The 16,137-nt window shown below is 35.8% G+C and overlaps 1 protein-coding gene across 9 annotated transcripts in view; it reads left to right on the top strand.

Moving 5' to 3' along the window:
* Nucleotides 1-16,137, top strand: part of LOC6042217 (spectrin beta chain, non-erythrocytic 1) — a 174,208-nt gene that overhangs the window by 108,974 nt on the left and 49,097 nt on the right. For all 9 annotated transcript variants that reach the window (XM_038261710.1, XM_038261708.1, XM_038261707.1 and 6 more), the window contains one exon: nt 1,091-1,258. In XM_038261710.1, coding sequence (XP_038117638.1) covers nt 1,091-1,258 — 168 coding nt within the window. The remainder of the gene's footprint in view (nt 1-1,090; nt 1,259-16,137) is intronic.

Here is a 16,137-nt window from a genome sequence, read left to right on the forward strand (position 1 = left end):
GCGACGAGCGAGCCCACCTGGACTTTGTTTTCGTTCATTCAGGTCAAATCATATTTTGCTGCGATTTAAAGTAAAAAACGTTACTTAATCCACCGGAAGGTGGTTGCTGCCTTCCTCCTAAAAGCCTTGCAACCACACACTACGAAAGCTTTGGCTAACGCTTACTTAGTAAAGACACTATACATCTGAGTGCTGCCATCTAGGTATGATAAATTTAATGAACCATTTAAAAGCACTGCAGTGTTTGTGTGCGTGCACTGAGCGTAAAGTTCCGACAGCTATCCGCTGGAGCTTTCAAATTATGTAAATAATGACCCTTTTTAGTATCAACCAAAACAGTTTTTCGAACATATCTTTTAAAGTACTGCACCAAGCCGGATGAAATTTAAAAAAGACTTAAAGAACCTGAAGGCAAATCCAAAAACATAGATCCGGACAAAATCGGTCGAGCCAGTTCCGAGAAAAGTGAGTGAGAAAAAAAATTCTACGTCCATCCACACGCACAGACATTTGCTCAGAATTTGATTCTGAGTCGATATGTATACGTAAAGGTATATCTGGGAGGCTTATTTAAAAAGTTCAATTTTTGAGTGATTTTATAGCCTTGCCTCAGTGAAGTGAGGAAGGCAAAAACGCGGTGAAGATTAATGATAGTAAATGCTAAAAAGTAAAACTTGCGGGGGGTTCTTTTGGACACGTGACAAAAGTCAATTTTATGTTAATTTAAATAACGACCTCAGTGAAACATTAGCTGTGGTGGGCATTATCAAATTAGAGGCCTATTTTGTTTTACTTTAAATGTTCAAAAAAGCAAATAAATCTCCCAGCAAGTAGCGTCTTATGATGGGTTGATACCATTTTCAATCTAATGTCAGACATAAATCACAATTTTGGATGGAAGACCACTCTACCCTACCGAGCAGAGTGAGGTCCATTATGTATAATTTACTATTCCAACACCCGGTCCTTTTGCGGCCCGACAGTGTGTGTGTGTGTGTCGCCTTTGCCTTTGGTCAATAAATCTAACGCAAACAAACCCTATTTTTGGGGTTTCTCTCTCTCTCTCTTTCTATTTTCACGCCCCCGATAGGCCAAAATGGAGGTCGAAGACCTGTTCACCGACCTGGCCGACGGGATCAAGCTGCTCAAGCTGCTCGAGATCATCTCGGGCGAGAAGCTGGGCAAGCCCAACAACGGCCGGATGCGCGTCCACAAGATCGAGAACGTCAACAAGAGTTTGGCCTTCCTGCACACTAAGGTAAGTCCGAGAGATAGTTTGATAAGAAAATCAAGCAAAAAATATCACAGACTTGGAGAAATCAGTCTTGAAATGTCGGTGTCACTATTTGAATCACTTTTTATACCAAACTCTCACTCACTCATTCATTCACTTGCTCATTTACTCACCTACTCGCTCACTCACCCATATTCTCACTAACTCATTTTCTCACTAACTCATTTCCTAACTATCTCACTCATTTATTCATTCACTCATTTACTCACCCACTCATTTTTGCAGTAACTCATTTACTCACTCACTTACTCATTCATTCACTTACTCACTGACTCCAAATGTTGAAAGAGAGCAAACCATTATTTTTTTTAAAGATTTATTGATTTTTTGTTAAGAACCCTGTCAAAATTGTATGGAGATTCAGTCAAGTCAGAATAATATAAAATAAACGTTTTTCGAAGGTTCAGACAGTAACATATGTGACATAATTGTGAAACACTACATTCTCGTAAACCTTGCAAATTACTCAATTCCCAATTTAAAGAAATGTCACCAAACAACTGCACCTTTCAACCATTGACTGCATCGCTCGAAACTACCCAAAATCAGTCTCGACCTCGTGAGACCGCCGTGTTTGTGATCGCTTAATTGGCCAGTTTTTGGACTTTTTGTTATTGTTGGCGTTTTGCGCAATCGATATCACCGGGCCAAACATACAAGCGCTTGTTGTTGTTGTTATTGCAACCAATTTAATGTTTTACTTTGTGAGCTAATTTGGCTATCAATGGCTAATTGCGACCGCGAACCAGTGCCGGATTGCGCGCGTTTACCTCGAACGAGATCGGCGCCCCCAGGGTTGAAGCTGGGTACGAATTTTCCATAATATCTAGTAAGTTCACTCTCTCACTCACTAACTCAAAAAATCACTCTCTCACACACTAACTCAGTCATTCTCTCTCTAATTCACTGACTCACTCACTCATTCACTAACCCAATAATTCACACTCTCACTCACCAACACAATCATTAACCCTCTCACTCATCAACTCAACAATTCACTCTCTCTCACTCACTAACTTAATCATTCACTCTATTTCTCACTAAAGAAGGTATTGGACTATGACAAATAAACAAACAAACTCGCACGTTTCTGCAAACAAATGCAGACGAAGCAGGGGAACTGCCAAACTGTCCAAAAAGTGTGAGTTTGTTTATTTGTTTGTCATAGTCTAATACCGCCTTTAGTGAGTGATAGAGTGAATGATTACTGAGTTAACGAGTGAGAGGGTTAATGATTGAGTTGGTGAGTGAGAGTGTGAATTATTGGGTTAGTGAGTGAGTGAGTGAGTTAGTGAATTAGAGAGTGAATGACTTAGTAAGTGTGTGAGAGAGTGACTTTTTGAATTAGTGAGTGAGGGAGTGAATGATTGAGAAAATGATTGAGTGAGTGAGTGATTAAATAAGTGAGTAGCTCAGTGAGATAATGAATTCGTGAGTTATTGAATAAATAAGTGAGTTTATAGTAAGAGAGTGAGTGAATAAGTGAATAAGTGATTATGTGAGCGCGTGAGCGCGTGAGCTAGTGAGTGAATTGTTTGGTGGTTTCAAGAAGGATACAATATTTCCCGATTAAAAAAGAGTCAATCCACCGAGCTGAGGCTGAAATCCCTCAAAATCAGTTTCACCCCTGTAACTTGGCCAACGATTTCACTTTTTATCGAATCACTTTCGGTGGAGGCGGTGGCGGTCGGCCACCACAATAGCAGCCTAGGAGATGCTCGAGGTGTGTTGTTTTCTCACCTCGTTGGCCATTTAAAGTACCTAGAGAGATGTTGTTGTTGGTTTGGATCATCATCGAATCAAAACTAGCCTCTACCGTTGCCGCTGCCGCCGCTGGTCATAATCGTTTCACAGATTGAGAGATGACCACTAAATGGATTTATTATTATTTTTTTGCTTTCATTTGCTGCCGTGAGGCCGATTGTTGATGGCGGCTGTAACGAGGCTGCTCCTACTTGTGGCAATCATCATCGTTGAGATTTAGGGTGAAACAAAAATGGAAGCACTTGAAAAAGTTACGAAGGGGAGGGCTGAAAATTGAGCCTAGTTGCGTCACTATCACTTTTTAGAGGAATGATTTGTCGATTAAAACTAGACAAATTAAATTACTTGGAAAAATTGTCGTGGATTCGCTCTTAGCAAGTGGTGCGACCTAATAAAAATAAAATAATCAAAATTATCAAAAATTAAAAAAAACATCAATAAAGCAAAAATGTCTAATTTAATCTAACATAGACAGATAAAATCATGCTGGAAAAATTACTTGGAAAAATTGTCGTGGATTCGCTCTTAGCAAGTGGTGCGACCTAATAAAAATAAAATAATCAAAATTATCAAAAATTAAAAAAAAGCATCAATAAATCAAAAATGTCTAATTTAATCTAACATAGACAGATAAAATCATGCTGGAAAAATTACTTGGAAAAATTGTCGTGGATTCGCTCTTAGCAAGTGGTGCGACCTAATAAAAATCAAATAATCAAAATCATCAAAAATAAAAAAAAAACATCTAAACGTCTAATTTAATCTAACATAGACAGACAAAATCATGCTGGAAAGTCTTACAATCGAAAATGTATTACAAAAACTAAAGTGGCCAGCCCTACTGCGTTGTGTTTACCGCAGAGATGATTCTGAGAATGGATCACATTTCACAGAATCTACAGGGGAGGAAGGATGCGTGGACATACCGTAAAAAATTCTCTAAATAAAAATGAGTGATCAACATCTGAACAAACTATAGATACGACCATAAATTAAAATTTAAAAATGAAATATTTTAACTTTCAACAAGTGTACATCACACCTTAATTTGTGCAAATATAAGCCATTAAATTATCTAAACGATGGTTTTGCTTATGACGGCGATAAAGAAATCTCTAAACGTTCGATGTAGATCCGCCCCAAAAGCCGTACATAATTTAAGCCAATCCACATCAGCGCGCTGAGCTGAGCCCGTCACACCGCTTGAAGTTGGCACAACCATTATTAATCATCTCTCGTCGGTGCATAAAATAAGGCCCATCAGCGACTTGAAACAAAAAAATGCAAAATTATTCCAAACATGCCCAATCCGCGCGCCCCAAAACAAACTCTCACTACGAAATTTCACACCGCGACACGATCGCAGGCGCTGACTTATGGAGTGAGACTCCGCCGAGTATCATCACATAACGTCGCGTAATTTTCCCACAGATGCCGGCAAACACCTCGCTCAATTCCGATATCAAAACACCCCCCGAGAACATTAGCATACCCGCCGACAATCCGCATTAATTTGGGCCTGCAATATTTCAGCTGACATGCCCAGGTTTGCAAACATCGGCCAATAGACCACCACCGTCCATGAAATTGTCATGAATCAGCATTTTTAATTGCTCGGAGGTTCAACCAGCTGTAAAGGTGATTTTTTCTTCGGCGGTCAACGACTCTCTGGCGAGATGGGTGCAACACAACGTTTTGGGACAGATTGCCCAAAAACAGCAGCGTTTGGCACCCTAAAAAAGCATCCACCCATGAACCGAGCGCCAAATTCAGTCATTTGGAGAGGTTTATTTTGGTTTAGCTTGGAAATGATCTGTGGGCTACTTTAGAGGGGGGGGAGAAAATAGCGAAACAATGCGGCACCCTCGGATTGGATCATCGTCGGCGGTGTGTCCATTGTTGGTGGAATTTGTGGTATTTGGGGTGGACTTTTTGGGCATGCCATTGTGTTTCGAATTTTTCACGAGCTGGTCGAATCGGATTTAAGGAGAACATTCGAAATGACATCGAGAAACGAATGGAAGACAATCTTTTAAAACATTGGAAGTAAAATGCCTTTTTTCGGAAATTACTCAAAATTGTCTTTTATTTTGATAAGATGCCCATTCTGTTATATCAGATCTACTTTGTTAAAAATCCATGGTAAATTTACTTTGGTTTTATTTGGTTGTTTCACTTCCTTCTAGAAAGTCTCTAATTCTAATTAAAAATGAAATGAGCTGTATTGATGCTTTTTTTAATTTTCAAACGCAAATTTCCGCAAATTTGTATCTATTTGTTTTTAGTTTCAATCAATCGGAGCGTTTGGTACGGTATGTCCACGCATCCTTCCTCTCCTGTTGATTCTGTGAAAAGTGGTCCGTTCACAGAATTTTCTCTGCGGTAAACACTACGCAGTAGGGCTGGCCGCTTTAATTTTTGGAATACATTTTCGGGTGTTCTCGTCAAGAATAGTGCTTGGGCGTAATCTTATCTCAATCCTTTCCAGCATGCTTTCATCGGATTGGCTGCGTTTGTGTTAGATTAGATTACGTTACATTCGTTTTTAGTTCGTATCACTTGCTTAGAGCGAATGCTTGACACAACTTATTCTCCAAAATGGGTTTTTTTGCTAGTCATCGAATTTGGACCAAAGATTTACGAGAATATATTCCACTTTTGGACTTCTCTTGGTCGCTTCACTTGCTAAGAGCGGATCCTTACTAGCGATCATAAAATTCCTTTTGATTGCATTCTTTTGTTTACTTTATTTCAATTTCCTTTTACGAATCCTCACATTATTTCGATTTAGTCGTTACTTGTTAGAGCTAATTCTTCAAGTAAAGAGATAGAGTTTTTTTTCAAAACGTCCACTAAGAAAAAAAAAATATTTTCGCTTTTCCGGTATTTTTGACAGTTTGGCGGTTTCAAAAACACTCAAAACGCAAAAAATGAAAACATTGTTTATTGGACCTTTTCAAAAAATTGGATCAACAATTTTCGATCATAAATTTCACATTTTCGGCATCTTATGATTGTTTGGTCGTATCACTTGCTTAGAGCGAATCCTTGAAATAGTGTTTGAAAATCCACAGTGTTGGCAAGTGTTTTATTTTGTTTGTCAACGAATATGGAACAAAGAATTTTGATTAAAAAAAATTTAAATTTCTGAATTCGTTCGAATTGCTTAGGACGGATCCTTAACACAGTAGAGCAGTTCCCTACGAAATCGATCTTTTTTTTAGTTTTAATTTTTGTATTTTTTAAACCGGCTGAAACTTTTACGGTGCTTTTGGTATGCCCAAAGAAGCCATTTTGCATCATTAGTTTGTCCATATAATTTTCCATACAAATTTGGGTCATGTTTTTTCTTCGATTCAAAATTCTCTAATTTTTCTGATAATCTTTATTTTGTTATTACAAATAAGTGAATTTACGGAAATTCCTTTGTCCGTTCCGGTGGCCATCCATACCGCATACCGGTAGTGGCAATAAGAAATGTTTGGTAGTTTCGGTGAAATTTTTAAATTGTGACTCATGGTTGTCGTCAGCGGAAAGGAAGAGACAGCGGGAAAAATGAAACATACAAAGTGACCATCGGCGAAGGAATTTCGTGGTTCTCACTTGATCCTGCCCGAATCCAGTGAACAACTGCATGTGTTTGAGGAATGATTTCAGCAGTCCCATTCCGAAGAAATGCTTCCCGTTTGATAAGCGCTGAGCACGGCCACGATTCCTGCCACCAGAACGAATTGGCCGAGTGATGACCTTCTATTAGGTGCTGTCGGGTGGTTCAACTTGATGCTGTCGATCGTGCAGAACCAGAAGAGCTGCAGGAACTGCAGATGACTAAAATTTGAGATTCCATCTAATTCGAAGATTCAGACGATCAAATGGACTGAAGCCCAAGATAACTGATTTGGTGAGATCTTTCCTTTTAAATATCAGAAGATTCTTTCATTTACACTGACATACACACATTCCATTTAAGATAATCCACGCCAATATTTGAAGTAATCTGTTGAATATTTCTCTATATTGATGTCTTTTGATCCTTATTTTATATATCTTTTTCTTGATATTCTTTTCTTCTTTTGCTCTTTCTACCATCTGTTTCTTTAATGTCCTTGTGAGGGGATCATCGATCCATCCGCATTGACATACTATCTTTTCATTTTTCTTCTTATCTTTCTTCATATTTTTCACTCTTTTTTAACACTTACTACCAGTCTTTGTGAGGGGATACTGAGCTCGATTTGCTCTCCATCCGCAATGACCTGTTCTCATCTATGTTTTTCCCTTTTATTAGTAGTTAGAATCAAAGCCGGGGATCGGGGAGGGAGCATCAGGGCAGTGGACGGTATGCTGTAATGGCGGAGATTGGATGTAGATAGTGGAAGACCAGAACTACGTCACAAGGGGAAAATAGCGTATTAATTGTACAATTCTTAAGGATTGTCTAATTACTACATCTATTGACCCCTGTCAGTCTCCAGCTGTCTGCCGCGCCCTTTTAGGCCCCCAACAGGGTGCGAGCCCTGTTTTTCAGCTTTGTCAGACTTTTTCGGAGTTATTGGAGGTTACTGTCGGAAGGAGATTCTCTTCCCCTGAGGACACCGTGAGTGATTTTGCTTGTTCGCGTCCAACCACCCCCTTTTGGCCCTTCATACGGCAGTAATTTGAAGATGCTCCCTTTAAGTCTGAGCCACTGTAATTCTAGGCAACCGCTACATAGGTCATCCTTGTGGCCCTGTTGGTTATCCCATCAAATCAAATCAAATCAATAATTTTCCATACAAATTTGGCAGCTGTCCTTACAAAAAAGATGTATGAAAATTCAAAAATTTGTATCTTTTGAAGGAATTTTTTGATCGATTTGGTGTCTTCAGCAAAGTTGTAGGTATGGATAAGGACTACACTGGAAAAAATGATACACGATAAAAAAAATGTGATTTTTACTATAACGTTCTGTCACTAAAACTTGATTTGCAAAAAATCACTATTTCAATTTTTTTAATTTTTTGAAATGTTTTAGGGAACATCATATGTCAACTTTTCAGAAATTTCCAGGTTGTGCAAAACATCTTTGACCGAGTTATGCATTTTTGAATCAATACTGTTAATCAATCGAAATATTGGTCGCCAAAATTTTTTAACTTCATTTTTTGATGTAAAATCAAATATGCGATCAAAAAGAACTTAAGTGAAATTTTGATAAAGTGTACCGTTTTCAAGTTATAGCCAGTAAATTTTTTGAAAATAGTCGCAGTTTTCCATTTTTTCAAATCATTGCACATGTTTGCCCACCTTTGAAAAAAATATTTTTGAAAGGCTGAGAAAATTCTATTTTCAAAAAAGTTACCTAAAAATGGCTATAACTTGAAAACGGTGCACTTTATCAAAATTTCACCAAAGTACTTTGATTTGATTTTACATCGAAAACTGAAGTTAAAAAATGTTGACGTACAATATTTCGATTAATATAAAAAAAATCAGCATTGATTCAAAAATTCATTACTCGTTCAAAGATTTTTTTGCACAACCTGGGAATTTCAGAAAAAGTTGGCATTTAAATTATATCAAAATATATCAAAAAATAAAAAAAATGTTTTTTTTGCAAATCAAGTTTTAGTGACAAAAAGTTAAATTAAAAATCACCAATTTTTTACCGAGTATCATTTTTTTCAGTGTAGTCCTTATCCATACCAACAACTTTGCTGAAGACACCTAGTCGATCAAAAAAATCCTTCAAAAGATACAGATTTTTGAATTTTCATATATTATTTTTGTATGGACAACTGCCAAATTTATATGAAAAAAATAATGACGCAAAATGGCTTCTTTGGGCATACTGAACGTACCAAAAAAGTTTCAGTCGGATTAAAAAATACAAAAAAATCGAATGACCAAAGTGTGAAGTCATCAATCCATCTGAAATTATTTTTTTCATTCAGCTAGTATGGTAAATGATTTTAATTAGTTTGATCTGTGAGTTGTTTGGTCATATCACTTGCTCACAGCGTATTCTTATCATTGGTTATCAAATCCAAAATCAAATCAAATCAAAAGTCTACCTCAAAGTATTTTCTTTTCAAATTGAATTTTTTCATCGTAAAGTTCACCATTTATTTTTGTTTACTTTTTGTTTAGGTCTTCGAGACCAGTTCAATTGTATTGACTTTTTAACCAGTTTTTAAAAACATTTTTTCGATTGAAATAAAACACATTCACGATTTCAAATCTTTCGTTTGTCTAGAGTATAACGTCATGATTCGAAATCCGGACACTTAGTAGCATATCATTTTCGTTTTAACTGACAAAAAACATGTAATGAGTTGGAAATGAAGAAATATCATCAGGATGTAGTATTAACCAGGGCTGTGGAGTCGGAGTCGGAGTCGGAGCCGGAGTCGGTGGAGTCGGGTCTTTTTGGGGACCTGGAGCCGGAGTCGGAGTCGGAGTCGTCAAAACTCGAACAGCTGGAGTCGGAGTCGGAGCCGGAGTCGGCTAAATATTAATAGCTGGAGTCGGAGTCGGAGCCGAAGATTTCTGATTACCCGGAGTCGGAGTCGGAGCCGGAGTTATCTTAAATTTAACAAAAAAAATATGTTTTTTTTTATTGTTCAGTATTTCCTATAGAACAGCTTAATTTACAAAACATCTTATATTTTTAATTGATTTATCAGATGACATTATGTTTTTGAAACTTTTTATTGTGATTGAAAAGCTCTAATTGTGTTATTACACTATAATCACTAAATGATAATCTCTTACCCAAGTTTGTTGTATCATAATTTAAAAAAATATTAAAAAATATTGGTTATGTTGTCAGTTTTTGAATGCTTCCTTTTGCTTATATTTATGTGCCTTTTCAATTCAAATTTGACAAAATTTCATCCAGTTATTTCTGAAAAAGTACACTCACAGTCATCTTTTACCCCGATAGCATGTGTCTTGGAAGTTTTAAGTTAAATCATTTTTTAGGAAAAAATTACGAGGTACATAAAAAGATTAAAAATAGTAATCACTGTTTTTGCAAATCGAAAAAAGTCAATGACAGTTTAACTTTTGTAACAAATAATCAACGATAATAACAATCTCTTACTTGGAACTCAACATGCACATTTTGTTTATAACTGAGTACAAGAAAATCAAAGTGTTGCATTTAAAATAATTGAAAGTAACAAAAAATATCAAAAGAAGTTGCAACAAATTTTGAAATAATCATTGATTGTTGATGTTGATGTTGATTTTAGGTAAACTATTTTGATATCGTTGCAAATTATCGTTGAACAAATCTCAAGAATTCAGTACAAAATTGAACTAATAAAAATGTGTAGAACAAATTATAGGTTTTAAATTTATTTTTCAAATATTTAAAAAAAAACAAAATCAAAATAATATCAACTGGTACGAATTTTCTCATACTGTTTGTCCCACGCCAATATGACGGAAGGTGATATTCATTGCATATCAATGTACCTGAAAAATTAAATATTTGTGGCTTAGAAAATATTTTACTTGTGGATATTTGTTTTTTATTATATTTTATGTTTTTTCATATATTTTGATGGAGGCGCAAGATCATTCATAAAGCTTCGTTTTAGGTGAAGATTCACGAATTATCGTGCGCTTCTTTTTTAAAGTATATAAAATTTTAAAATTAAAATAAATTAAAAATTTCCAGGGTAAAATATTTTCCATGTCACAGATATTTGAAAAGGACATCTTAAGCGTCCTTTCCACGAAGAAATTGTTTAGATACATTGATTTGCAATAATAATCTCCTTCAGCCATGGCATGATGTCCATGTACGTCTTAAAAAAAAAACAAAAAAAAATGTTTCGTTTAAAATTTACATTTTAAAACAACGTGCTTGTCACTGTGCTTCTTAAAAATGTCAGGCTGAAAGTGAGCAAATTGAATTTCAATTAGCTTTGAATTTTTTTTTCAAATTTGAGGTTAAGCAAATAAATCCAAATTTACTTACAAAACTGTTCTTCTCAAAATGCCTCTAAAACTGAAGATATTTTTTGATTTCTGTTTCCATAACGTATAAAACTTGTAACCTAGAAACCTTTTTTCCGTTTATTTACTTTACTTCACTTTTACTTAACTTATTTTTCTTGAGAAAAACATGACACTTAGAGAGTATTTAAATAATCCTATTTATCAATGTTTTAAAAATAATTAACTAATAATAGTTAACTAACTTTTGAAACATTTAAAAATATGTGGAGTTGGAGTCGGAGTCGGAGCCAACCATTTGTTGAAAGCTGGAGTCGGAGTCGGAGTCGGAGTCGGAGCCAACCATTTGTTGAAAGCCGGAGCCGGAGTCGGAGTCGGAGTCGGCTAATCTGAGAATGCCGGAGTCGGAGTCGGAGTCGTTTGAAATATGACCCGACTCCACAGCCCTGGTATTAACAGTCAGTTTTTGGGAGAATGCATGCAACATATGTCTTTTCTAACAATTTTCATCAGAATTTGAAAATTAAAATGACTTGTTGTGCTTCGAATCCCGGACACTGATAAAAGCTGATTCGAAATCCGGACACTTTTGCTTCGAATTCCGGACACTCGATTTTGCTTATGAATCGCACAAATTCGGACTGAAATGTTAGTGAATGGCATTCTTTAGGACTCAAATAAGATGTTAACATAAAAAAAATCGATATTTTATCTAAAAATTTGCTAGAATTTAAGGAAATCCATAAATTTCTGCTTTACCTTCCCGGTGCTTCGGACGCCTATGAAATATTTCACGTGAAATGTTTCGCATTTTTGGTAATCTTATAATTTTATTTAATTTAATTGTTTTAACATTTATTACAGCGTTCAAACAAACTTGAAATGAAAGTTGATGTTAGAATTCATCAAATAACAATGTTTTGACATTCATAATGCGAACTTATATCCAAATTATTGATAAAACAAGATGAAGTGTCCGGGTTTCGAAGCGTCCGGGAATTCGAATCATGACGTTATCCTCGATGTAGAGCATTTTTGTTGTTGATCAGTATTAGTTAACGATTTTCGATCATACACTTCACTTTTTGGCCAACTTTTGGTAATTGGGTCGCTTTACTTGCTTAGAGCAGATCCTCAATATTATTTATCTGATCAATATTGATTGCAATGATTTTTCCAACTTTCAATCAAAATGTTCACAGTTTTGAATTATTAAATCATAGCAAAAAAATCACTTAAGGGGTTACATCGATGCCTTTCCTGGGGTTTTCCTATCTAGTTAGCATAAGAGAGCACAGAGGCATCGACATGTAGAAAATTACAAAAATTCATATTACAGAAAATTTATTAAATCCATCGTTCCTGAAAGTTTCATGAAGATATTTCTTTGTTAAACTGTGTAAGAGACGATGTAAGCCCAAAATATTGCCATTCGCAAAGCGAACTGTCAAACTTTGTGAGCGTTTCTTTCGAAACACTGAGTTGACTTACGATATCTCGTGATAGGATGGACCAAATTGGGTGAAATTTGGGGTGAAAATTCTCAAGGCATATTCCTTGTGCATGACGAAGCTCGATTTTTTTTTAATTTTGCTTAAAACAATACAAAAAAAATATTTTAGGCCACTTTTTATTTTTAAGTTTTTCAACGAATATGAATTTAAAATTTTCGAATGTGAATTTCACTTTATGGTCATCTTTTGATAAGTTGGTCGTATCACTTGCCTATGGTGGATCCTACACATCGATCATCAATTTTTTTTTTTTGATTGTATTTTCAGTACAGTTTCGGATAAATTTCGCTTACATTTACAAAAGGTCTAATTAACTTTGGAAACCCATGGTGCATATGACCTTTTGAAAAAGTACTCTAGAAATTATCATCACGTAAGAATCTTCTTCTGACACTAACTGAGAGTTTAAGGGAAATCGGAATGCGATTTCACTACTTAATTTACAGGTGAAAATTCATTCGTCGAGGAATTACCCGTCTGTATTGGTAGATGAAAATATTTGTAAACAAAACGAAACAAATTAATTTAAAAAATCTGATTTACGAAAATATCGCTTAGTGATTGATATTTTGATGAAAGTTCGTGAACAATTTTCTTAAGCTTATTTTTTCTCCTCTCTTTTTTAAAGAAATTTACTAGCGAAAAATGAAACGTTCACAAAACTGTGCATCAATTCCATCTCGTTTTCTTAGAGCTAATCCGATTGTATTTCAACTGATTTCGATCGAATACTTCTTATAGTTCAGACAAAAACAATCACTGCCAAGTGCACCACAAACACGAACTTCATTGTTATAACCCTCCCTGCGAAAATCAGCTGCCCGTCGCGCTGACTAGCTACGCCACTCAACCTTCCCCACTAACCATGAATAAATTAATTTAATTTACCGGCAAATAGAAACCGCCAATGCTGCACTTTCCCTCCCCTCCCCCCTTATCCAAGCCAATCGCCGGCCGGTCACCGTTCACTAATCAAGCTCGCGCGAACCAATATACCAGTGCTACCGGTTTGGTGCGGTAGCATTTTTTTTCCCATAGCAAAATCACAACAACAACACTTTACGTGTGCGATTCCGTCGACACTATCTATTGTAGCCCCGCTTGACACTTTTCATTATCGATTGTCGCGGGACTGCTGGAAATAGGTCAAGTGACTGACCGTTTCGAGAATGAATATTTTATGGACAAATTGTCGGACTGAACAGCGCTAGACCACGGTTAATTTGGGAGAATTTGGATGTTTTGACGAGGTTTAGTGAGTCGTGAAGGTTGATTGTGGTTTGATGCGTTTTTTGTCAATTCAAATTTCGTAACATATTGAGTCTATACAATGTGATTGAATTAGATTAAAGGTCAAAATTTGTTTGTATCGCTTACCAACCGGATTCTAGATTTTTAGAAAAAAAAAAAAATCTTTTTGGTCGTAACGCTTGCTTAGAGCACATCCTATTTTTTGTTATGAAGTAATTAAAAAAAAACGTAAATATCTTGAAAATCGTTCAAAGTCAATTCAATTAGGCAGGCTATTTGGTCGTATTACTTGCTTAGGTCAGATCCCGGAGCAAATTATTTTCAAGACTGATTAATTTTTATAACTTATTCATTGTAAACAAAATTGTAAAATGGATCATTTTTTTTTTTTTGTTTATTTCTTCAAATTAAAATAAAACTGCGACTTCAAAATGGACCAGAAATCTCCGAAAAGCACCGTTATTCAACTTTTCCATTCCAAATTCCAACATTACGCGAAACTCAATTTAAGATTCAGTCCACAGTGTGCCTTCGTGCCAGCCACGATAGAATTCTAATTCAAATTGATCATCATTGTCGGTTTTTTTTTTCATGATCAGCGAACTCCGCGCGCACAGTTTCTCTCCATATTAGTCATAATCGTGTGCAAATGGGACGCGGATTGTGGTCACGTTTTGCTGCGTGAATGGACAATTTTGCATGTCACATCAGGAGGAGGGAGTGTTGCTGTCCGGACTTGGACGATCGGGTCGTGGAATATCCAAGGGTCTAATGGAGTCATTCAGGATCAGTCTTGTTTTTGCGTTTATTTTTTTTTGTTTCGACGTGTGGTCAATTGATTTCGATGGAGTTGAGCAAAAATAAATAAATAATTGCATGATTAATTACGAATTTCACGACTGCATCTGCGTGAATAAAGCCAAAAGCTTCTGCACATTAAATCTTCCACCAATAAAAAAGAATCGTTCGGTAGATACTTTTTGCGCACTTCAAATCTACCTTTTTTGCTCGTACCCCTCCAATATCAACACTTGAAGCAATAAGTATGTGCAACCCACGCCATAGCTTGGCAAAATAATTGCATTAGGGATTGCGCTTAAAAATCAACAGATTACCTCCTCTCCTCTTTTTTATTTATTTGCAAACTTTTTGCTCAGCTCGGCAAAGCTGCGGGCAGACCTCGAAAAAACGCTGCACGAACGACAATAAAATTAAGGTACTGCCAATGCTCTGTGTTGGGTCTTTGTTTTTGGCAACTTTTTTGCGCTGAAATTTACGCGTTTTTTCACGTGGACATTATTTGGATGTGCCTTGCTGACCTGTTTGTGTTTTGCGTGATATTTGAAATTTGAAATGTTGTCTTGAAAATGAAGACCAATTATTTCTATAAATTTTTATTTTATTCTAACCAAACAAGTTAAATCCGTTTTGCAAAAAATCTCGTGGATCGTTCTAAACATTAAATGGTCGATTTTTATGCAAAAATAGGCAGATCAGGAAATTTGAGCAACGTTCCTATGCATTTTATGAAAATCGTAAATCATAAATCAAAGTAGGCGATTTTGGGAGTCAGTATGCCCTTAGTAAAATGTTCAACGAAATCAGTCAAAATTTGGCGCTTTTGTAGGAAAAAATAACGGTTGTTGTGATTATCGATTTTTGATCACAATTTTTATTAAAATGGGGCATTTTATCCAACTAAAGCTTTCAAAGATTATTTTATAACTTGTTTTTCTTCAGTAGATTTATTCGATTCTTCAAGCACCCGTAAACTCTGTTCCCAACTTTGAACTTAATCAGCTGTTGAAAGGTAGTCCACATCTCAGCTTAGGATGGTAACTTCACGCAAGTAAGGCTTAAACAACGAGATAAATGAAATGAAAATCCAACCAAATCGCATAATATGTACCGATTTCGCGGACTGAGTCTAAACTTCAATCCCAAAAGACGCTTACTTTGATAGAAAATTGATGAAATTTTAGTTTATTCATTTAAAAGTTTAAAGAAGCACTAGTTGAAGGAAAACAAATCAAGAAGATCAAATCACTCTTCACTCTTTTTTTTTTGCGATATCAGAGAAATGAAAGTTCAATTAATCATTTTTAAGAGTTTAGGAGTCTCAATATAAATTTTAATCATTCATTTTTTGTATTGGAAAAAAAACTCCAATACATTTTTTATGGATTTTATCAAATGAGTTTCACAAACACTCACTAGAAGAAAAACATCAAAAGACATAAAGATCAAGGAGAGAGAGAGAGAAAAGAGAGAGAGAAAGAACAATCCTTTCTTCACTCGTTCCTGAGAAAATAGAGAAATAAAAATTCATTTGATGGTTTTGAATGTTTTGTCATAAATTCCAACCTG

This window comes from Culex quinquefasciatus, chromosome 3 (assembly GCF_015732765.1).
Source record: "Culex quinquefasciatus strain JHB chromosome 3, VPISU_Cqui_1.0_pri_paternal, whole genome shotgun sequence".
In the NCBI taxonomy this organism is placed as follows: domain Eukaryota; kingdom Metazoa; phylum Arthropoda; class Insecta; order Diptera; family Culicidae; genus Culex; species Culex quinquefasciatus.